Raw genomic sequence first — 25,239 nt, 5'->3', positions numbered from 1 at the left:
GGTGTAGGGTCAAGGAAATTAACTTAACACTTAACTTAACAACTTAACTTAAATATTTAAATTTGTAGTATATTAATGTTTATTAATGCTCCAAAAGCTGATCTCTATTTCAGATGGAGAAATCCAATAAAACAAAAATTCACTTACATTCAACAAAAGATAATGTTAAATTTTTTTTTTTTTTTGGTCAAAGAATGAAACTTCATCGTGAGCACAGACAATACAATTTTGCAACCGGCAAAACATAGCACTGTAAATGCTAATTTTTGTGGCTATTTGTCACAGAGGCCTGGTATTTTAAGTCCAAGATTTCCTTGCTGTCAAACACAGGCAGATCAGTTGACTTGTGTTCTTGCGCTGCTCTCAATCAGGTCCTAATGAAAAGCATGCTGCGTGCGGAAGGGGACGGAATAAAGTTGTACACCAGCTGCTCTTTCTGAAGTGTGTGTGTGTTTTGTCGTAAAGTCTTTGCGGTAATGAACTACAGTGCAATGTTATAAAACACACTAATGTTCTGAAGGTGCCCGCACCAAAAAAAACTAAAAACCTTTGAACACTTACTGCCGTTTCAAACGGCCGAAGAATACAATCGTGTTTCTCGTCTCGGAAAATTAATCTGCGTGTTACTTTCCCGACGCGTCTCACCGCCCCGCTTTTGCGTCGCTGTCTCGTTCTCTTTTTATGAAGTTCTACTTCTTTATGACTTTGGCATCGGTTGCCTCAGAGGTCAGAATGTGGAGCCTGTTCTTACTCATGACCAACAGGTGTTTATGCATTTATCAAGTCAAAGGTGAAACTTATAATGACGTAAAGCTTTGTTTTGTGTGTATTGATCCTCTGTTAGATTTTGCTCCTGTAGTGTGAGAGTCATTTTGATACGCCGATGGTATAGTGATGGCGGAATTTCAACTGAGACCTTTTAATTTGTGTATGGTTCCTCAGGTAATATGGACCTAATAAACAGACTGCTGCTGGATGCTGGCATCACCGCTGAACTGACCAAACTCTGGAGTGAACAAGGACTGTGAGTTGCACCGAATTATAAATGCAAAAAACAAGACCTCATTAATTTAACCTTAACTTAGGACAGAGCATTTAAAAATAAAATTTCCATCATCATTTACTCTCCTAATTTTGTTCCAAACCTGTATGACCTTCTTTTTTTGTGGAACACAAAAGGTTTTGAAATATGTTCACTCTGCTCTTTTCCATACAATGAAAGCATATAGTGATCAGGGGCTGTCAAGTTCCAAAATGGACAAAAATAGTATTTTATGGTGCTATTTTGTCCTTTTAGAAGTTTGGCCACTGTATGCTTTTATTGTATGGAAAAGAGCATCATGAACATTCTGCTAAGCATCTCCTTTTGTGTTCCACGGAAGAAAGTCACATGAGAAGCAGAATTTTTTTGGTGAACTTCATAATTAATTTAAACACTGATTGGTGTGAGTACACATCTTTCATTCTAATTTAGTCTATTTATTTTTGTGATTTTTCAGGAATGACAGAATCAAGGCTAAGTTTGTGGCGACAGATGGCGGTGTCACTAGAGTCTATCCTGCAAGGTACTATTAGATCTTTAAGCTTCAGGAATACCAGGCAAGCCCATAGGACTAAAATTGTCTCTGTTTGTGTGTTTTGCAGTGCTGGTCCAGAATGGACCGAAAAGGCAGAAACATATGAGTCCAGTATCTACAAGAGAAGTCTGGACAATGATGTTTATGTATTTACATCAGCGCCATACACAAATAATAGTAAGTATGTGTTTGTTAGCATTATACAAGCATATCCCACTTTTGCTATATATTAATGAAAATGTTCTTGTCAGAAACTCAAGATTCAGTTTTAGTGAGCAGAGCGATGGACCTGAGAATCGATGAATTCATGCTGAAACCAGCAGGTAAGAGTCTGACATTTATAGTTTCCGTATTTAGCATGGGAATATATTGTAGATAGTCACTGGCATAGAAAGATACAACAAGATATGAAGTGATCAACCAATATTAAAGCCTGGTCAAGTAATCTGACAATATTTTAAGTTCCATTTATATACACTATATTGCCAAAAGTATTGGGACATCCCTCCAAATTATTAAATGTAGTTGTTCCAATCACCTCCATGGCCACAGGTGTATGAAATCAAGCACCTAGGCATGCAGACTGCTTCTACAAACATCTGTGAAAGAATGGGTCACTCTCAGGAGCTCAGTGAATTCAAGCTCGGTACCGTGATAGGTTGCCACCTGTGCAATAAGTCCATTTGTGATATTTCCTCACTACTAAATATTCCACGGTCAACAATTAGTGGTATTATAACAAAGTGGAAGCAATTGGGAACAACAGCAACTCAGCCACGAAGTGGTAGGGGATGCTGAGGGTTTGGCAGTTGCCAGGAGACTGCATTGTGCCAAGTGTAACGTTTGGTGGAGGGGGGATTATGGTGTGGGGCTGTTTTTCATGGGTTGGACTTGGCCCCTTAGTTCCAGTGAAAGGAACTCTTAATGCTTCAGCATAACAAGACATTTTGGACTATTTCATACTCCCAACTTTGTGGGAACAGTTTGGGGATGGCCCCTACCTGTTCCAACATGACTGCACACCAGTGCATAAAGCAAGGTCCATAAAGACATGGATGAGTGAGCTTGGTGTGGAGGAACTTGACTGGCCTGCACAGAGTCCTGACCTCAACCCGATAGAACACCTTTGGGATGAATTAGAGCGGAGACTGCGAGCCAGCCCTTCTCGTCCAACATCAGTGCCTGACCTCACAAATGCGCTTCTAGAAGAATGGTCAAAAATTCCCATAAACAACACACTCCTAAACCTTGTGTAAAGCCGAGTTGAAGCGTTTATAGCTGCAAAGGGTGGGCCAACTCCATATTAAACCCTACGGATTAAGAATGGGATCTCATTAAAGTTCATGTACATGTAAAGGCAGACATCCCAAAACTGTTGGCAATATAGTGTATACACTCGTTGGACATTGGCCATCCTGCTCCCTATATATTGGCATCAGCATTATCAGTAGAGCTAATAATATACTAAAAATAGACTACTAGTAATAATCAAATTAATCTCTATTGGTTTGAGTTGTTGTGTTTATTTAAGAACGTGAACTGATGCAAAATTTTAAACTATACTCATTTTTGTTATATGTTTCAGTTGTCGGTGTAAAACTGGATATACAGGCCTGGATGGAAAGCTTCATGAACACTACAATTACGCCCAAAGTGAGTGCAAAAACTCAACTACCTCTGTTTCTGTTAACTGTAGTGCAAGATAGAAGGATGATTGGGACTATTGTCCGTTTGATTTATCCTAATAGTGTCAGTTTGGCATTTGTATCAGCTAAGGATGAACTGATATGGAGTTCTGTCCGATACCAATAAGATGATAAATGGCAGACAATATGTGCTATTTTGCCTAAAAAAAAGAAGAAAATAAAAAATGTAAACTAAAATCAGCCATCTAAATGCTACAGGTGACCTTAGGCATCACAACATTATAATGTACAGTGTGAACAAAACTGATATTCATTTTGGGATTTGCATTTACATTTAACAGCATTACTAAGAGTGTCAATAACACTGTTATTATGTGTTAAGTTAATCTAAATGTAAAAATGAGCATGCACAATTAAATATCCAATATGAGCCAATATGCTCAATGTCCACCGAGAAAAAAAAAATCCTTAATATTGACTGAAAACCGATATTGTATTTATATTTTTGTGTAACTCTATTATGAATCTGTCAATTTGTAACTCTTCCTGCACAGTGTGTTGGTGAAATCTGTGGGTGCCGGAGAAATGATGCGGTAAGATCATATTTATATGTTAGATATGACAAGATGATACTATCTATATTATATACAATACCGTTTGGCATTGGTAAGATCACAAAATACAGTAAAAACAGTAATATTGTGAAATATTGTTACAATTGAAAATAACTGTTTTCTTTTTTATGTATTTTATTTTAAAATGTAATTTATTCCTGTAATGGAAAAGCTGAATTTTTAGCATCATTACTCTTCAGTGTCGCATTATCCTTCAGAAATCATTCTAGTATGAGGATTTGCTGCTCAAGAATCATTTCTTATTTTTATCCCTGTTGAAAATGGTTCTGCAGCTTAATATTTTTGTAGAAACTTTTTTCAGGATTCTTTGATGAATTTTTTATGTTATATTATAAATGTCGCTTTTGATCAACGGGATACATTGCTGCATGAAAAGTATTAGTTTCTTAAAATAAAAATCTCAAACTTTTGAACAGTAGTGTATATTACTCTAAATCTTTTTCTCTCAAAGTTTCTGGACTGTGTTCTTCTGGACGATGGAGGCTTCCTTGTCATGGCCAATCAGGACGAGTACATGAATATGGTGGGCCTCTCTCTCTTACTCAATCAGAACCTCTCCATTTTGCTTCCATTCCACATTCCCCTTCTTTGACCCCTGGAGAGCACCCACCCAACCCCACCTGCACCCCGCCGGCAACAGCAGTAGAGTAAATGTTTAAAGTTAGGCTCAGCGAGGGAAACCAATCAGGGCGGAGTGTGTGCGGGATAAATCACGGTCGGAGTGTTTGGCAGCAGGACTGAAGCCAAGGGGACCGATTGTGCCCTAAATCCCGTCTCCTCCCCTCCATGTGGGCAGACTCTCCAGGGGTCGGCTAAGACCGCTGGGCAGACCGCACATTCATTACAGCTGTTATTGCACAGGGAGCGGCGGCCGTTCTGTACATTCAAGGATTTATATCACCTTTGGACTGACTTATAGTCTCGGACGAACACGCTCGTACATTTTTACGTCTAATACGAAGCTGGAAGCTAAGCTGTGTGTGTTCGTAACAGTAACCAGAACAGGGACGAGTTTTTTTTTTTTTTTTTTTATTCCTCGCATACTCGTGGTCGGTATAACACCTCAGAAATGTTCTGGGCTCACAGACAACTCTTTCTATGGTTTAAATTATGGTCATGCAGTAGGTTGTCCTAATAAGATTAGAAGAGATCCTATCGGCCCCCCGAGCACGGTGGGCTCCACACTCTTTAAACACACAGCATGTAGTTCACAGCGTGAACGTATTCTACAGATAAGTACAGACAGACATCCTCATCCCCATAGTGACTGCTATAAAACTATAGGACAATGTTGTGAAATTTTGGCTTTGCTAAATTCAGCAGAAAGCTGTGCAGAAATATTTTTCCATTTTATTTCTTTACATTTATATTGTAACAAATTCTGCTGAATTATGCACATTTTCCCCAAACAATCAGTGTGGAAAATATGAAAAAAGTAGACGGATACTACGTGCTTTACCATTTTATTTTTTTACCAAAAAAGAAGCTTCACTGACTTCAGAAAGTCACACTCTGTCCTGTAGAAAACTGCTAATAGTTGACGACTCACTCTTCAGGAGCAGATGTATGTGTATTCAGAGCTTGATTCCTAATACCGTTTGTAGCTCATCTCAGGACATCTGCAGACCAAATGGCGAATAAATAAACATTTCATTGCGGGTTTAAATGATGTTAATTGAAAACAAAAATAGCCTTTGTATACTTTTTTTTTTCAGTGGTAATTCTTCACAGTCTGTGCCTGTTTCTTTTTAAAATAAAGGTTAATGAGGGGCATAACATTTTCCCCAGAAGTAAGGTAAATCTGACAAAACCTTCCTCTTCAGATGTCCGGGAATATCTCCAATTAGAAAAACAATTCAACGATTTGTGTATGTGTGGTCACGTTTGTGGCAAATTTCGTGGATGAAATCAAGTCAATTCAATAGGAATTCACATAATTGGGAATTTCACATAAGGGCGAAACATTTCCCCACACAGATTAGGTAGATTCGCCATGTTGACCAACAGAAAGCTGCCTAATTTGAAAGCTTTGCAATGCTACACTTTTGGTAATAAACCTGCCCACAAAATTCAGCAAAATTTCGCTAATGTGCCTGCAGTTTTATTCTTTAGTAATTATAATTATTCCAGTTTAAAAACAATAGAAGTCTATGGTATGTCCCCTATTTTTAAGTAAACATATTTTTCGTGCATTTTCTGTGTTTTCAGATCGGACAGTTTTTCGGTATGATTGACCCCAACCTAATGAGAAATCTGATGAACGCATCCCTGTACTCAGTCAACAAAACCTATGACTACCAGGCCCTCTGTGAACCCACCAAAGAATCGAAAGCTGCCGCTGGTCTCAGATCAGTCTACGTGGTGAGTTTCATCTTTGAATTCATTTCAGTTCCTTAATGACCAAAAATAGTTTACGTTTTTGTTTACAGTAATCACACTCACAATGAAAGTCTGTCCCGTAGTGGTTTGCGTGTTGTCTTAAATCTGTTTTGGCCAAGTTATCACTTGTAAATAAGGATTTGCTTATGTAGCACATTTTCCTCTGAATATAAAGTTTAGTCATGCGGTTAGTGAACTTCGTGTTATTGTTCCATATCACACTGATAAGTTAGCCTCACGATACACTCTCTGATCTGTGTGACTTGAACGATTACGACCTTGTCTTACATGCTGACTAAATCTCTCAAAACACGCACAGTCAACCATGAATCATCACAAAGAGACACTTCCTCTCTCATGATAATCAGAGCAGCGTGTGCGGCAGCTAATCGTCCCCTGAGCTCATTCCTTTAGCCTTGTTTGTGGATTTATTCTTGCATCTGCTGAGCTTTCGTCTGTTATCTCCCGTATTGTTTGGCACCGGGTCCTTTCTGTCTGGCAGGGTCGTAATAGAGGCCCGTGCCAATAAAATCAGGATGTTTTGGTGCTTCTTAGCTCCGGATATGCAACTTGCAAAGTTAGAGAAGAATGGCTGAGAGAATAAGAGTTTAAGGTGCCAACATCTCAGAGTTTATGTTGTCAGACAGCCAATCCATTGATTGAATTGGGGATGGTATGCCACAAGGACTTGTTGTGTATAGGTTTATTAACATGTTGTTTGTCCCTTTTAGCCCACCATAGCTGACATCCTGAACATTGGTTGGTGGGCTTCCGCAGCAGCCTGGTGAGCGAAAAAGTGTTTTTGAAATGATGCCCTATTTAACTTTCTTAGTTTATACAAAAATGGAATTCTGTCACAATTTACAGTAACACTTTATTTTAAGGTGACATAGTTACACATTACCGCATGTGCTTACTATAGTAATAACAGTAAATTATGCATGATTACAAGTAACTAACTCTAAACCAAACCCTAACTGTAACTCAATAGTAAGTACATGTAGTTAATTAATATTACTCAGTACTTATATGAGTAAGTACAATGTAACTATGTCGCCTTTAATAAAGTGAAATAATTAGAAAATCTAAAAACTAGATAGAAAAACTGTTTTAGTCGATAGGGGTCGAATGTTGTTTTGAACCCAACTGGTTTTATTTCTCAGGTCAATACTGCAGCAGTTGTTTGTCAGCATCACATTTCCTAATTTCCTTGAGGCAGGTAAGAGCCTGACATTAGTAATTCATTGCTGTGAAACAATGATAAAGCCATTGCAATTTGACAGTTTGTCTTATCGTCTGGTGTACTTCCAAAACTACAACGCTTATGAGTGCTAAAGCTAAATTCCTGTGCAAATATGACCACATATTCTTTTCTTTTTTTTCTTTTTTTGACTGTATTCTGTGTACTTGGGAAATATAATTTTTTAAAACAATTTTTGGCTCATTGACTGGTCAGTGGGTGTTATTTAGGCGCTGAATCAACATTAATTCAAATAAACCCTGAAAGTATTGCTCGTGGTAATTGAATTGCGATTGTGTTTTGTTCACAGCGGAGCAAGATGAAGGCTCGTCTGACACACCATCTAAAGAGAGTTGCATTAAAGAGCAGACACAGTATTTCTTTGAGAACAACGAGACCGCTTTTAAGGGGACTATTGAGTGTCTAAACAGCTCTAGGTAAGAACTGGTGACCAATTTGGAAGGATGGGTTGTCAATTTTATGAGTTAAGTTTTTGTGATTAATAAGAATATGTAACAAATAAATTATCCTACAAACAAAGCAAAATATCTTCATTTGAGAGCATTTTTTCAAACAAATATCGATTAAGATTAAATTGATGAACTAAATGGTAAATCATGTAACACTAAATAAATGAAATGAATTATTTATGTATTTATTTACTTAGATGGCATATCATATAACAATGAATAAATTAAACAGAATATTTTATTATGTAATTATATCACTTGTTTAATTGATTGTCTGCCCAAATATTAATGATTCCAATTCTTAAGGGGATTTTTATTTCACAAACATTAGTTTAGTATCTTTATTTTGTTCATTTTCAGGCAATTCATAGCTGAAAAGCTTCCAAAGACAAATCTGGTGCTTATTGTTGCTGATGCACAGATGAGTAACCAGATATGTGATGAAAAGCCATTTTCCCAGGAAGAAAAGCCTTGTATCCTTCATACACATACAAACTTACCATTTAGTATTGAAACATACAATGATGACAACTCATTAGGTCAATGTCAGTGTTGGGAAGGAAGTTCAGAACTAACTCGAAGTAGCTTTTCCAGAAACTCTGTCTGATTAATTTTAGTTAAAGGGTTAGTTCACCCAAAAATTAAAATTCTGTCATTAATTACTTACCCTCATGTCGTTCGACACCCGTAAGACCTCCGTTCATCTTCAGAACACAAATGAAGATATTTTAGTTAAAATCCGATCGCTCAGAAAGGCATCCATTGGCACAATGCACTTTACACTCTCAAGACCCATAAAAGGTACTAAAGACGTTGTTACAAAGTCCATCTCATTACAGTGGTTCTACAATAACTTTATAGAGTGACGAGAATAGTTTTTGTGCGCAAAAAAACCCTAAATAACGACTTATATCATGATGACCGATTTCAAAACAAGGCATCATGAAGCTTCGAAGCGCTATGAATCAGTGAGTCGATTCAGCGGTTTGAATCGCCAAAGTCAACTGATTTCAGCTGTTTGGAGGTTTGACACGCGATCCGAATCATGATTCGACTCGCTGATTCATATCGCTTTGAAGCTTCATGATGCATTATTTTAAAATCGGTCATCACTATATAAGTCGTTATTTAGTTTTTTTTTGCTAAAACTATTCTCGTCGCTTTATAAAGTTATTGTAGAACCACTGTAGTGAGATGGACTTTGTAACAACGTCTTTAGTACCTTTTATGGGTCTTGAGAGTGTACCGTGCATTGTGCCAATGGAGGCCTTTCTGAGTGATCGGATTACAACTAAAATATCTTCATTTGTGTTCCGAAGATGAACAGAGGTCTTGCGGGTGTCGAACGACATGAGGGTAAGTAATTAATGACAGAATTTTCATTTTTGGGTGAACTAACCCTTTAATCCGTTTTTTCCAAACAGCTGATTTCAGTGAACTGGAAAAATGGTTGACCAGTCATTACCCAACGACTGTGTCTGTATCCAATTGATGTTTATCTCATTGAATGCCCTAGCCTGACAAGCCAGACCCACATCAAGATGTTGGGTCTGGGAACACACCATTGGCAGGGCTCAATCCTTGGGGCGGGGTAAACGGTTGTCTTTCAAATTCCCTCTGATGCGGGAATTTGTAGCGCAACTGACGCTACAACCAACCTGAGCAACGAAGAAGGTGAAGCGGAGCTAGTTGATAGATTAAACTTCCGCCGTATCCGCTCGGCAAAACTCGGAACACCTCTTCCTTTCTTAAGAATGACTTCAGTGCTGTTCTTTGTTCTTTTCTCAAAGAAAAGCTTAACTCCAAGTCTTCCAGAGTCGCGGCCAAAGCCGATTCGAAAGACCGCTGTTCGCCATCTTCTTTGTTTACAAGTAGCACGCGGAACCGCCGCCACTCTGCCGTCATTATGTTAAGCCCGCCCACCGACTCTATACACAATGTAATTGGCCTGACCAGAGTTTGGTTTTTCCAGCTCGCAAGCCAACGGAGAGTTGCTAGACCACCCTGGCTGCAAATTACATTTGCTGCCGCTAAGGTGTGTCTAGATTTCTATGCTACGAATGCCCTATTTTACTTGGAAATACTACAAATATAGAGGTAAAATGGGTTGCAAAGTTTTATCTGGACTTTAAATAATTGGATGCTTATATTCTAGTGTCTCCATCAGGTTACATTGCTAGCTAAACCAGCAAGACTTGCACTGCGTCCGAAATCGAATATTTCCCTACTATGCAGTAAGAGAAAAACAGTACGCCAACAGAGTAGTATGTCCGAATTCATAGTATTCGAAAAACAGTTGGCGAAAAGTCCCCAGATGACCTACTACTTCCGGCGAGATTCTGAAGTGCGCATACGATGGACACTTTACTATCCCATGTGGCCACGGGAGAGGATTTATGAATGGAGGTTAAGGGACGCAACTGACGCTAGACGCTGGTAAGTCTTGTGATAATGACAACATGGCAAATGTAGCACGTCCGGATTACATTCATACTACACACATTCATTCTATATAGAACATAGTTTTCTAACGGTCGCAAAGTACGTTAAAATTCCAATGTAATGCCTACTCACATAGAACGCGATTTCGGACACAGCCTTGGAGTTCCTGCATAAACTGGAATGGACAGCAGGGGTGTCTTAAATACATTTTGATGAATTGGTGGCTTATTCATATGAATCCATATGATCTGCTTATGTTCCATTGACAGTTAGTTTTAGAGGTGGAGTTGAGGTAAACCTCCATGCTTGTCTTCTAAAAATCATTTCCGTACGAATCGCATTGTCCGAATTCATATGAAATCACCACCTCGTAAAATAGTTACCTTTACCCATGAGATCAAATTGAGTTTATCTTAAATCTCACTTAGAATATTAGCATGTTGTTTTTCCTGAACTTGGACTCACAGCTCCGGGTCCAGATCCCTGCAAGATAGCCCAGAACCCACGGTATCGGAAAGGTCCGAAAGAGTGCTTTGACAACAACGAAAGTGTAAGTCACCCACACACCTTCTTCCCGCAAGATCCTATGACAGATTGAGACCAGACTAGCAATCAGCATGACTTGATGTGCATCAGGCCTGGATCTCACGTGTCGCCCTATTCTTCTAAAATGGCTGGTTTTACCTGCTCTCATTTCAGTCATTAACTGACATCTACCACACTGAGACTTTTTGAGACATGATCAATGTAAATCAACTCTGATATTAGTCTCTGTGTGATAGATCTTGGTTTAGGAGAGACTGGCTTTGTTTGACATGTTGTAATCTCACACAAACGTGCATTTCATGGCCTAAAGAATGTGGACACCCTCTTTTAAGGAACTGGTTTGGGTGTTTAAGATGGGTGACTAAAAGATGCATAAAATCAAGCATATGATTATGCAATAAAGAAATGAAGAGTCTTGTGTGGAACCCCACTGAACACAATGAATTGGAATAAGCTGAACTTCCTATCAATGTCCATGACATTGAATTTACACGTTCAGCAAGCCCATATGAGTGGGGTGTTCAGGTGTCCACATACTTTTGACCAGTGCATCTTTATCTAAACACATATTTACTTCCTGCTCTGGATTCTGTCTTTGTACTTACAGTATTAACGCTTTTTGGTTCGTGTGTTGCTTAAACTTCTGACTGTCAAACATTTTTCTGCATGACTCTCTTCCTCTCTTTCTCTCTCTCCTGCTGTGTATTTGGCTGTATAATATATGTTAGGATGAGGCCATGTGTAGGAGAAATGCAGGCTCTCCTCTGCTCTCCTCTCTGCTCATGTTACTGCTGCCAGTGTTCATGTGCTGTCTCGGGTCAGTCCATCTCTCTATCTCTCTCACTCTCTCTCTCTCTCTCTCTCTCTCTCTCTCTCTTATATTTTTTTTCTCTGCCAAATGAGAAGTACATTCACTAAAGAGTTCCGTCACTGTTGATCCATCTCATTTTATTCAGTTTCCAGTTTCTATTTCAAACAGCAGTGGTTCAGCTCTGAGCCAAGAGTACCATGAGTATTTAAATAATTAATTTAATTTCATCTTTCTTTTCAGAGCAAACACACCTTTCCATGCTAATTTGATGCATTACATGAATGTGCAGCTAAAACAGAATCAGGCAGTTTGTCGAATAAGCAAGGCTATCAGCCAGAACACTTCTGTCTTTTTATCTTCTTGTTTCTTTCTTGCCTCTCTCATTAATTTGTTTGTTTATTTCTGTCTAATTCAGATTAATATCGCTTTCTCTCATACATTTAATTTTTGCACGAGTCAACCTAATTAGCTTAGCTGTTGCTTCTTGCATCTTCTTAAACTGCTAATGTAACTCCCATTCTTGACTAATTCACCAACTCTTCACTCTCATGAATAAATTATCAACAACATATTAATAGATTAATTGTGACTGTCACAATTACCGTAATTATGAGATTACAGTGTTTAATTAAAAGTAATCAAATTTGTATGCTTTAATATTTTTATTCATCTTTTTGTTGCTGTCAAATCGATTAATCACGATTAATCACATCTAACATCCGTTTTTATTTACACAATATATGTCTGTGTATATTTTATATATATATATATATATATATATATATATATATATATATATATATATATATATATATATATATATATATATATATATATATATATATATATATATATATATATATATATATATATATATATATATAGTGCTGTCAAATCGATTAATCACATCTAAAATTAAAGTGTTATATGTGTGTGTTATGTCTTATTATTGTGAATATATAAATACACACACATGCATGTATATATTTAAGAAACATTTGTTATATTTATATACTTAAATATATTAATGGATGAGTGTGTATTTATATATACATAATAATTATACACAGTACACGCATATCATGTAAACTCAAAATTTTATTTGAGATTTATTTGAGATATATATATTTATATATATATATATATATATATTTATATATATATATATATATATATTTATATATATATATATATATATATATATATATATTTATATATATATATATATATATATATATATATATATATATATATATATATATATATATATATATATATATATATATATATATATATATATATATATATATATATATTTATAATACACACACATTCACGTTTATGGTAGATGCGATTAATCGTGATTAATCGATTTGACAGCACAGTTTTTTTAATATATACTGTATATATTGCAATAAACTTTTGATATATTCCATATTCTATATGGAGAAACTTTCAGAACCCCAATTTATTACAAGTTTGACATACAGTATATATAAAATTGTTTTACTTCTCGTCATTACGGTAATTCCTACACAATCTTCCCATTAATCCCCTACCGGACTTATCGGCTTTCTCTTGTCGGCATGATAACAGGAGCAGAATGAGGATTGTGGTGGGGCATCAGGTCTGACTCCGTCTATCGTGTCCATGGTCATCCTCCAGTTGCCGCTTCTCTGGCTTCTGATTGGACGAGAACACTGCCTCTCGTGACCTCAGCATAGAGACACCACACCCCTCTACGATGCCAAAACACGAACCACATCACATATGAACGTTCATCCGGACTCCCACGCTACAGCCCAGCACATGGAGGGAGAGGCTCTGACCCAGGAAGTACAAAACCGATGCAGTGATCACTCACAGCCCTTGAGGTCAAAGTAGGTCGGAGATGATAAATGAGCGACGACCTTTAACATTTGACCTCTGAGGTCGGACTCTCTCCACATGAGCAACGGGGTGGGCAGACTTAACTGGGTGGGCAGACCTTGACACTTCATCTTCACTTTGCCCATGGAGATGTACTACGTCCCAGCGTAATAATGAAAAAATGATCCAATCACAACACTGCCAACCAAAGTTTCGCTCTTTACCAGTGTGATGCCTTTTTTAAACCTATTTGTCCTTTAACTTATTTACAGCGACTAGTTGCTCAGTATTACAAACTGTTTATATGTGACTTTTATGGCCTCGTCACGTTTGCCCTGCTGAGATATTTAATGGACCCCTCAGGGTCAGGTCAGAATCCAGCCTTGTTTGTGGTCTGCAGCCCATTACTGGAAAAAAAGGACAAATGAGCGAGTGACCCAATAGCAAAAGTCTCTTGTATTTCCCAGTGGTGTCCACCTCTGTGCCTCGGGAATATCGATTTCATTTCCGACCGAAAACAATCCCTCCCTCCATTTGCCCGTATTCGCTATCACACAGCGATTTTTATCCGCCCATAGTGCATTCAAACGTGCACTGCTGCCAAACGTTACCCTGTGTGTGTGTGTGTGTGGTCTTGCTGTTCTTTGCACTTGATGCCAAGCAGGTCGTGTGGCCAAACAGCCCTGTCGTTCTTATTTAGGGCTTTTTAAACGACTGCCAATTCGTACCGACCTAAAAGCTTGCAAAGTTATGTGTCCCGGTTGTGAATATGAAGAAAAAAAATGCTGTTGCATGTGTGTGTTTTGTTTTTGTTTTTTTGATGCATTACCTGTTTATTTGAGATCTTTTAAGATTTTTTTTAAGTTATTTAAAAATTTGCTGTATGTTTAATGTTTTCTGTGCTATATTTAATGCGTGTGTGGATATGCAGAAGGGTGAAAAGGCATTTATGACAGTTGCTCTTTCCCACACTTTAATATCATCTGGAGAACTCGAAAAGGTGGAAAGAAAATCATCTAATGTTTACAGATATTTTGAGACACTCGTAAGTTTTTATAAGAAATGTCGCCCCTGGTTGAGCTGTCTTTCGGGTCACTGATGTGTCATTTTTCACTTTAATGTCAGAGGCAGAGCTCTGTCAGCCTTTCTTTCCTGTCAACGTGCCTTGATGTAAATGGATACATACAAAAAATTATTGAAGGAATATCAAAATGTGCAATCTGACCCTGGTTGCTCTGCAGAGAAATGCATAATATCGTCATTCTGATCTGACAAACGAAACTTCCGTCCCTTTAAGAGATCCTGACTCAATCTTTGTGCCTCAATGAAATCTGGTCCCGAATCCAAAATGTATGGAATAATTAAGATTCCGAGAGGAGACAAGGATAATTATGGAAGCCTGTGAAAAAGAAAAGCAAGGCGAAATATGATTTTCTTCTTTTTTTTCTTCTTTTTTTTCTTTTTAAGCATTTAGTTATTTTTGTTTTGAAGAGAAGGAGGGATGCCTGATGCTTAGACAGTTTATTCAATATTGTATTGATTATAAGATGTAATAGGAATGCTCAGTTAATAGCAGACATGTGATTTCTGAGAGTTATTAATGGCCACTGAACCGTATTTGCATTGTTTTTGGCTTAGTGTAAACATGTACAAAGTAGGTCTCAATCAGCAGATTACCGGCATTGTGTTCTATCTGATTTTAGAAGCTTAGAAAAACAGGAAATTAAAAGACATCCAAAATCTGGGATGGAAAGTGAATTCCAGTGAGCAATGCCACTGTTACTTTACGCATCATTTCCTCTGTACTCAGGAAGCGGCTTTGTTAATGCACCTGAAAACAACATGATTGGACCACGTGGAATTGGCTCGCGTTGAAAAGCCATTTTTCTCGAAATCTTTCTTCATCACGTCACTGAAATCAGAAAAGCATTCTAGTAGTGACGTGCATTAAATCAATATATTCCCCATAAACATTATAGTTAGTTAATTGGCTGTCCAAATGAGAAATTATTGAAAACATCTCCAGTTCCAGACCATTAACTCGACGAATTACCCATGTTAATTCCCAGCAAAACTAATGTATACTAAGTATAATGTACTGAAATACATGTTTTTCCTGTACCTGTAAGTGCCATATTCAGACCTATTTGTCTTCAAAAAAACGGAAAGCGGCCAGTGAGGGTATTCAAACCTTTAATATATTCATATCTCTTCCTTATGCCCTGTTTAGTTGGCATGTATTGCACTGGAAGTGAAAACTAAGCTTTGTTGTGTGCATGTAAACATCTGCTTCTGTATGTGTGATGCTGGAATATTTGCTTCTGTAGGTGCCGGAGTGTGTAAAGTAACAGATTACAGGTCTGTTCGGAATAGCATACTAGAATACTACTACTATATTTGCAGTATGTAGTATGTATACTGTGGACAGTATGCACATTTTCAATATGCAAATAATCAGCAGCACACTGGATTGAACACCCTTAAAAATAAAGGTGCCAGGAAGAACCAAAAAGGGGTTTTCACGGCGATGCCATAGAAGAACTGTTTTTGGTTCCCCGAGAACCCTTTTGTGAAAGGTTCTTTAAAGAACCATTTTTTTCTAACCATTTTATAGTCTAAAGAACCTTTCTGCGCTACAAAGAACCTTTTGCGCAATGGAAAGGTTCTTCATGGAATCATACACCCCGCTGAAGAACCTTTATTTTTAAGAGTGAATACTGCATCCCACAATGCATTGCCCCCGACTTGACCTTTTCTTTCCAGTGTGACTGCAAAAATGTACATATTTACACCCAGATAAGGCCAAGCGTGTCCACCAAAGCGTTTTTTTCCGGCTGAAAACGCCTCGCTGTGGGCGCTTGAGAGCGTTTTGGCAGCACAGCGTTTTTTTCAGTTGAGACTCTTTGCTTATGATACGGAACATCCGCGGAAGTGTTACTAGTATCTCATTTCACATATAGTTTGTTTCTGTATTGATTCTATATAAAAATGCTGATACAATGTAAAGTATTTGCTCTGGCTCTTGTTTTAAATTATTTTGTTCCGTTATTATACTGCTTGTTATCATCTGTTGACATTGTACAGTAGCCTACTGAATGTGGCGGTTGGTCGGTGTTGTATTTTTTCCCACCCCTCCACCACTGTGATTGGACAGCTGGGTGATAAGTGACAGTAGTGAGCGCTGCGTTTTGCTCAAAGTTGAGCATTCTTCAACTCTCTGCAACCAGTAAAAAACGTGGTTTTTTACTGGTTGTAAAAAAAAATACTCGCTCAGTGCATCGTTACGCTCATGGTGTTCTAAAAACGTGGCACTCCCATTGAAAACAATTGAATACGCCAGCCAGCCGCGTGAAAAAACGCTTTGGTGGACACGCGGCCTAACTGGACGCCATGTGATGGTGTCACAATGTAGCATTCTACAGTTGGGAATGTTTAACGTGGAATAATGTCTCCTTTAAAGAGATACAGTATTCAGTAAGTAGTATGCTAATATTCTATTCAGAACGCAGCCTTAAAGTTGCGGTTCCTCTGCAAAATTTAGTGGACGAAATCCAGTCATTTCAATAGGAATCTTGCGATCGGTAGTTTCGCATGAGGGCGAAAAACTTCCCCATGCAGGTTTCGCTCGCATTCAAGTCGCCAACGGAAGAACTGCTTGGTTTGAAAGTGAAATCTGTGTGAGCTGCGCTTCATACATCGCTACCATAGACTGTAAAAAAATATGGACGTAGTGTCCGTGACGTCACCCATAGGTTTCTGAAGAGCAGTTTTGAAGCGTAAAATAGGGACGAGCTGGCCGTTGCCATCTTGGCAGCGCGTCACTCCCGGATAACTGAAAATTGGCAAAGAGGCGGGACGTGGGTGGAGCTGACGTGACGTGATGATTAACAGACAGCAGATAAATGGCTATCCACCTGTCACTCAAAGTGGCCACGCCCTTAATTATGCAGAACTTTATATATAGAACCTTATACTAAGGCTTTATATAATGTAAACGAATGAGTTATAAAAAAAATCAGCCTCCTCACAGTTGTCATGAAGGGCAAAATGAGCCGTATAGACAAAAAACACAATTTGTACCAGGCTGTAAACATGTTTTATTCTGCTGTAAAGTTGGGCATTTTAACATGGGGCTCAATGAAATTCGTCTCCCTTTTGGAGCCTGTCCCTAGCGGCCAGTCGATGAATTGCAGTTTGGCTTCAAGAGAAACAGCAGGAGGTTGCCGATTGATCGCTACACAATAGACAATGAGCCTTTTTTTGCTCGTGAAATCTCGTCGAAATTTTGCTAGTGTGACCGCACCTTAACTTTCACTGCCTTTTTCTTGGGGGCGACAGCTGCTGAACCGAGACGTATCCCAATCCTGACGGTCCAAGCTAACCTTAACCTTAAATGTCAAAACTGATTTGGGACCAGTATTTGAAAGAATTAAGGGTCTCCAGCTTCTGACAGAAATTGTTTACAGGACACCTTAATAGAGGTGAAAGTGTTTTCTAGGATATCAAAAAGACAGATGTTCGGTGGAAATATGAGATCAATTCAAATTACTCCAAAATTAGATTTGGCAAAGTTTGTTCTTCGAGCAAACCGGGATGAAAAAAAAAAAGAAGTTTAGATGCTGTCACCTCAGGAATAGAATATTTACAAAATGTGACTTTTTGAAGCTGGCGTTTCGGTTCTCTGTCTATCTGGACTGTGTGGGTTTTGATCTCTGGAATAGTGTGATGTGTGTTTTAAGTGGTCAGTCAGATCCTGCTGCCTCCACTTGCCTCTTGGCTGACCGTCCGTCTGCCTCAGTCAGCGTTTAGGAGGACTTATCTGTGGGCTTATTTTCAGTCCCCCTCAATTGTACTTTCATCCAGTGGTTCCCATCTGGTTTTGCTTCAGGAACTAGATTTTAAGGGCCGACCCAAACAATATCAAACGTAACCTGTATTTAATGTAATCTGGGTTGTATTTTCTTTTACCATGCATAGTTTTGTTTATGGTAATTGAGGATTCTGACCGTTTTTCAAGTAACCATGTTGTCATCTCCCTAATTTGGCCAAATTGCTTCTATCAAATGACAACTGACATTACGGCAAAGCTTTTGACGTCGACTACAAAAGATATAGGAAGTGTTTTCTCCTTCCTTTTAAAAGTTGATTTATTTTGCTATAACTATAGACTTTTTATTGATAGACGTTGATTCTGATTAAATTCTGTTAAATGCGTCATGTCTAAGGTAGGTCACGTCTACTTTTTAAAGTTTTTAATTATTTTAATTCAGTGTGTGTGTGTGTGTGTGTGTGTTTTCAGATGAATGATTGACACCAAGGTATACAAAAGTACAAGCAACTGTATGTACATCCCTCATGTCGTTGTTTTTCTTTCCATAAAATTGAATATGGCATTGACCCTAAGGTTCATGCATGATTTTATGCTTAACTGAATTTTATTTTTTGATTCCGTGACCTGCGGCCCGCCAGTTGAGAACCACTGATTTAATACGTAACACTCGAACAGTCAAAGAGTCAAACAGTGTGTATACTTGTTTAAAAAAAAAAAAAAGATCCACAACAAAAATGATACAAAAAAATCCCACTGTTTATAATCCTCATGTTCAAGTATATTCAGAATAAAAACTTTGTCATCAATGGAGTGTTGCTGTGTCCTTTGCCTTGACTGTTTTGACCGTGGCAGATTTCTGTTTTTCTTCTTTTCCAAAATCACTTCTACTTTTATTTGTCCTGGTGCCAAAACATTTTTCCCCATGTATGTCAGAGGGAAGTTGGGAGTCTGCAGTTTCTCTGCTCTCATGTGACATTCTTCTGTCATCAGCGAGGACTCGGACCGAGCCAACCACAACACGGCCCTCGAATCATTGAAAGCCATCGATATTTTCACACAATGTTATCTGACTGCCATCGCTTTTCTGTTGCTCCATCGCCAAATGCTCTGCTTTGCTTTTTACTGTGATTTGACGTTGAAGGCCTCTGTAGCATTTCACCTTGAGTTTGAAGGTGAAACCAGCAGCACTCAGATACACAAGGTCGTTCCTGCGTTTATTGCCGATATTAAACGCTCTCCTGCGATGTGTGATATACTTCGAGACCGTTAAAGCTCGCGTATGGTACTTCAGTGCCCGGGGACATTTCAAATAAGTTCAATTACAGTCCCCACAGTGTTTTTGTTTAATGAAAGGCCCATTTATATTTGCAAAACAGCTGGGGGAAGCCCTAAAAGGACACGTACGATATAAAATTACATATTTTAAAGACTGGAGGGAGGAAATAAGCTGTAATATTAACGGCTGAGGTATTATTAAAGCTGTCAGTCTTCTAATGCTGCCTGCAGGGGAAATGTAAAATATGTTGTGGACTGTAAGCAGTGCTGTAAATATTTGATTGTGCTTCGGAATTGATGTGAAAATGCAGTATCTATGAGCAGGTGCTGGTCAACATTTTGCATCTCATAAGTTACTTTCAACACAAACAACTTTGCTTATGTGATTCATGTTCGTATTTGTCTCACAAGATGCCATTAAATGGATGGATGAAAACGAAAGGGGTGCCAGATATGGAGAAGGACTTCATGAAATCACCATTGGCTTAAATTACTTTCTTGATACACGTTGATGCTTTATTGTGAATGATCTTTCAACAAATATTTGTTTTTGTTATTCAATAGCCAATTAGCAATATTTGGTTTTTTTTTGGCTATTGTTATAATGCTGCCTTTCAAAAATGTGCCAAGAGTTGGCAAGTAATTTAATGGCAGGTTATGACAATAATAGCAAATGCCTTTCTATTAGGATTCCTCAGAAATGCTCTCAAAGTTTACTTTAATTTTTTTTTTAAAAACTGTTTTATTTGATTTCCTTTATCATTTAATTTATATATTGTATTAATATTTAATTAAATTCAATATTTATTAATATTCAATCTATTATAATTTAATTATATTAATTCTATTGTTTAATATTCCATTTTATTTTACATTTAATTTGATGTTTTAATGTAATTAAATATGTAATTTAATTCAAAATGTTATTCTAATTTAATTCAAAATTAACTAAATTTAAATTAAATTAAATATTTAATTTATAATTCAATGTTTTATTTATCTTTAAATGCGTATATTAAATATTGATTTGCTGTCTGGCAAAATCATGGATGGAAATAGTTGTAACAGATTTCTAGAGTCACAATTATGTGGCCAATTGTAAATGCAATTATGCATAAATTGCAATCTGTTTTATAATGACGCATGAAGTGACTAAGTGATCGTAGAGTAAGCATCCTTGTACCGTTCGTAAATTTTTTATATTACTATTATTTATTGACTGTTTTGTCTGTAAGTTGCTTTGAATAATTTAGTTAGTAAGTCATTCATTTTAGACATTCTAGACTCTTTACAAGGCCTTATTTCACAATGCGCTGGAGACGTGGTGGCTCTCGAATGGAACGTGTTCTTATGTTTTTCCTCCCTAGTCACTGTGTCGACCCTGAACTCATAAACAAAAGTTGACAGTGCACACTAAAGACTAAACATGCTCACTCTGCACATATTTCAAACGGACATATTTCACAAGTGCCATCTACAGCCCTCCTCTATCTCCTTCCAGGGATTTTGACAAAAACATGGTTTAGTTGTTTGTATTAAAACAGCATGTTTCCTCTCTAGACATTCTAGCTGTTACACATTTGATGTGCATTTTTAAGTAAGGATGCATTACAGAGTCCAAAACATCTTAGTGGTCGCAGCCAAATCAGACAGACTAGCATGCAAGAACAACATGTCTGACTGCAGGGCTTTGCTCCAGAACTGATATTAGCCTGACATTTATTTCCGGAAGGTTGATGTTGGTCTGTTGGTTTTTGTGGGGACTCAGTGTTTTCTGATCTACAACTGAAGACGTAGCAAGAGACCGAACCTCATGAATCAGATGAGGTTGTCTCATTTTTGCAAGTGGTCTTTGTGGCTGGAATTCGGGTTAAATGTTGATTGCTGAATAAACTCCTCTGTTTGTATCTCATCTGGTTATTAGATGGGATGCCACTTTATTTACATTATAAAGGCTCACTGATGCTTCATGAAATGGCAGTGGTTGCTATTTTTCCAGAACGCCTCCAGACAGATTCCAGATACCCAAACAATCTGAAGAAAGATACCCAAGAAAGCTGTCTGTTTCACTGCACATTTATATAGATATATATATATATATATATATATATATATATATATATATATATATATATATATATATATATATATATATATATATATATATATATATATATATATATATATATATATATATATATATATATATATATATATATATTAGTGCTGGGAATTGATTAAAAAATTTTTTATAAAAAATTAACTAAGTAATCGCATTTTTTTCTGTTATTAATTGCGATTAATCACAAGTTTTTAATATTTTAAGTTTTTAATATTTTGATATTGTAATAATTTCAGTTACTCTCCAAATGAATGTATAAACAATTTAAAGACTGCATATTTTAAATATGTGTTGTAATGGCATCTTTTTATGTATCTTTTATGTACATCTCCAGTATCACTGATACTAATGTCTCTTTGAAACATTAATGACGTTACATTACAGTATAACGTCTCGGTTACGTATGTAACCCTCGTTCCCTGAAGGAGGGAACGGAGACGTACGTCGGAACTTACCGACGAATTGGGATCTGTTTTCAGAGACCAATTTACTTCGAGTGATTAAAAACGAGCCAATGGACATTGGCATGCGGTTCACGCATTCCACGCACCGCCCCGCTGCGCGGGTATAAATATGGAAGTGGAATACCGCATCATTGCTTTTCAACTGAGGAGCTGAGATAAGTGACTCGGGCCTTCAGCTGAAGCACAGCACGGGACGTACGTCTCCGTTCCCTCCTGCAGGGAATGAGGGTTACATACGTAACCGAGACGTTCCCTTTCAGTCAGTCACGTTCGACGTACGTTGGAACTGACCAACGAATTGAGATCCCTACCAACACGCCAGGGATGCTGGCCCTTCCAGCGCCCTGCCTGAGCTCGCTGGACCACTCCTATGTTGGAGTGGGAGTCAGGGCTCCCGGCAGGAAAGGACAGTCACTGCTGTTCCTGCAAGACCCACTCAGCGTGACTATTGGATAACGCTGGGAAAGCATGCTGGGAAAGCATGCACGCTGCGGAGCCACGTCCTTCAATGGAAGGAGAGGTGGCGAAATACACATAAGGACTAACCTATCAGGGTAGTGCTACCTATGGCAGTCTCTGGGGTGGATCCAACCTGGTCCCAGGGGGGAAGAACATGCCCAGAGACGACAGAGAGAGCTCTGTCAAGGGAAAGACACGAGGCTAGCCGAGTAGGGTAGCTGGTACCGTGGAGAATACACATATGGGGTAGCCATTAGGGGACCCCTACATATGGAACCCAGCCTACACACACGTTCCACAAGCATACGGGTGCAGGCCTGGCGTCAGACGGCCGCAACGTCTGACATCGAAGGGGTGGCGGAGGAACTCACAGGGTTAGCCGTTTCCGGGGAACTCAACTGGAGCAAAATAGACGCACGTATCCGGCCCAGAGGGCGGGAGTGGCGTTGCAAGCCGGCACTAGAACAGGTACTTAGCGCTACTGGCCACTGGGGGCGAGGATGCGGGAAGATACCGGCTCTACACAGAGGCTATAAAATCTAGTGAATGTGTTAGGTGCCGCCCAGCCCGCGGCTCTACATATATCTGTCAGCGAGGCGCCTCGAGCTAACACCCAGGAGGAAGCTACACTCCTTGTGGAGTGCACTCGCAACCTGAACGGGCAAGGCACGTCTTGGAACTGGTAAGCCAAGACGATAGCATCCACTATCCAGTGGGCTAACCTCTGCTTGGAGACAGCCTTTCCCTTCTGCTGGCCTCCGTAACAGATGAAGAGCTGCTGTGAGGTTCTGAAGCTTTGAGTCCTGTCAACGTAAGCGCGAAGAGCGCGGACGGACATAAAGCTAGGGCTGGGTCTGCCTCCTCCGAAGGCAGTGCTTGCAGGTTCACCACCTGGTCCCGGAAGGGAGTGGTGGGAACCTTTGGCACGTATCCAGGCCGGGGTCTCAGGACAACGTGAGAGTTGGCCGGCCCGAATTCTAGGCATGATTCGTCGACCGAAAGTGCATGCAGGTCCCCTACCCTCTTGATTGAGGCCAATGCCGTCAGGAGTACTGTCTTCATGGACAGAATTTTTAGCTCAACAGACTGCAAAGGCTCAAATGGAGGACCCTGCAGTGCTCTGAGCACCAGGGCTAAGTCCCAAGAGGGTAACAAGGTTGAACGAGGAGGACTCAGTTTCCTCGCACCTCTGAGGAACCTGACGATTAAGTCGAGCTTACTTATTTTTATTTTTTTTAGGATTTTTGGTATATTTAAGGCTATTGCTGTGATGTACACTTTGAGGGTGGAGGGAGACAGCCTTCGCTCCAACCCATCCTGCAGAAAGGAAAGCACAACATTAATCGAACACCTTCGGGGGTCTTCCTGGATGGGATTGAGGTTTAGGGGGGTGAGTGTAACTGGGGCCAGCTAGTAGTTGCTGTGTGAGTAAACCTCACTCCTCTGATCTCCTGACTGTCACTAGAGGTTGCAGCATTTAGCCTCCTTAGAGCGTCCGACTCTCATGCCGACGGACCCGGGTTCGAGTTCCGCTTGGAGCGGGGCGGTTTGAACAGGAGGGGTTACATTGGTGCTGTGACCTGGATGGGAGTGATGTTTAGGGGGGTGAGTGTAACGGGGGCCAGCTAGAAGTTGCTGTGTGAGTAAACCTCACTCCTCTGATCTCAAGAAACGCTCTAGTGACTGACAATAGAGGTTGCAGCCTTAGCCTCTTTGTTAGAGCGTCCGACTCTCATGCTGGCAGACCCGGGTTCGAGTCCCATTTGGAGCGGGGCGAATCGAACAGGAGGGGTTACATTAGTGCTGTGACCCGGATGGGAGTGAGATTTAGGGGGGTGAGTTTAACGGGGTCCAGCTAGTAGTTGCTGTGCGAGTAAACCTCACTCCTCTGATCTCAAGAGATGCTCTAGCGACTGACGCTAGAGGTTGCAGCCTTTAGTCTCCTTGTTAGAGCGTCCTACTCTCATGCCGACGGACCCGGGTTCGAGTCCCGCTTAGAGCGGGGCGGTTTGAACAGGAGGGGTTACATTGGTGCTGTGACCTGGATGGGAGTGAGGTTTAGGGGGGTGAGTGTAACGGGGGCCAGCTAGAAGTTGCTATGTGAGTAAGCCTCACTCCTCTGATCTCAAGAGATGCTCTAGCGACTGACGCTAGAGGTTGCAGCCTTTAGTCTCCTTGTTAGAGCATCTGACTCTCATGCCGGCGGACCCGGGTTCGAGTCTCGCTTGGAGTGGGGCGGTTCCAACAGGAGGGGTTACATATGTGGGGTGTTCCCAGACTGCAGTGGTCAGTATCTATCAAAAGTGGTCCAAGGAAGGAACAGTGGTGAACCGGCGACAAGTTCATGGGCGGCCAAGGCTCATTGATGCACGTGGGGAGCGAAGGCTGGCCCATGTGGTCCGTTCAAACAGACGAGCTACTGTAGCTCAAATTGCTCAAGAAGTTAATGCTGGTTCTGATAGAAAGGTGTCAG

At 39.4% G+C, this 25,239-nt stretch overlaps 1 protein-coding gene across 1 annotated transcript in view; it reads left to right on the top strand.

The window, feature by feature from the left end:
• cacna2d1a (calcium channel, voltage-dependent, alpha 2/delta subunit 1a) overlaps nucleotides 1-18,205 on the top strand; it is a 101,713-nt gene extending 83,508 nt beyond the window's left edge. The window contains exons 25-38 of the mRNA XM_079817221.1: nucleotides 943-1,024; nucleotides 1,500-1,565; nucleotides 1,645-1,754; nucleotides 1,829-1,900; nucleotides 3,163-3,230; nucleotides 3,778-3,816; nucleotides 4,310-4,381; nucleotides 6,067-6,219; nucleotides 6,969-7,021; nucleotides 7,401-7,456; nucleotides 7,788-7,914; nucleotides 8,308-8,420; nucleotides 10,857-10,939; nucleotides 13,343-18,205. Coding sequence (XP_079673347.1) covers nucleotides 943-1,024; nucleotides 1,500-1,565; nucleotides 1,645-1,754; nucleotides 1,829-1,900; nucleotides 3,163-3,230; nucleotides 3,778-3,816; nucleotides 4,310-4,381; nucleotides 6,067-6,219; nucleotides 6,969-7,021; nucleotides 7,401-7,456; nucleotides 7,788-7,914; nucleotides 8,308-8,420; nucleotides 10,857-10,939; nucleotides 13,343-13,459 — 1,211 coding nt within the window. The 3' untranslated portion in view covers nucleotides 13,460-18,205. The remainder of the gene's footprint in view (nucleotides 1-942; nucleotides 1,025-1,499; nucleotides 1,566-1,644; nucleotides 1,755-1,828; nucleotides 1,901-3,162; nucleotides 3,231-3,777; nucleotides 3,817-4,309; nucleotides 4,382-6,066; nucleotides 6,220-6,968; nucleotides 7,022-7,400; nucleotides 7,457-7,787; nucleotides 7,915-8,307; nucleotides 8,421-10,856; nucleotides 10,940-13,342) is intronic.
• The last annotated feature ends 7,034 nt before the right edge of the window (nucleotides 18,206-25,239 follow it).

The sequence above is a fragment of the Gobio gobio genome, assembly GCF_949357685.1.
Source record: "Gobio gobio genome assembly, chromosome: 5".
Lineage (NCBI taxonomy): Eukaryota > Metazoa > Chordata > Actinopteri > Cypriniformes > Gobionidae > Gobio > Gobio gobio.
This window is presented reverse-complemented; position numbering and strand designations above follow the sequence as displayed.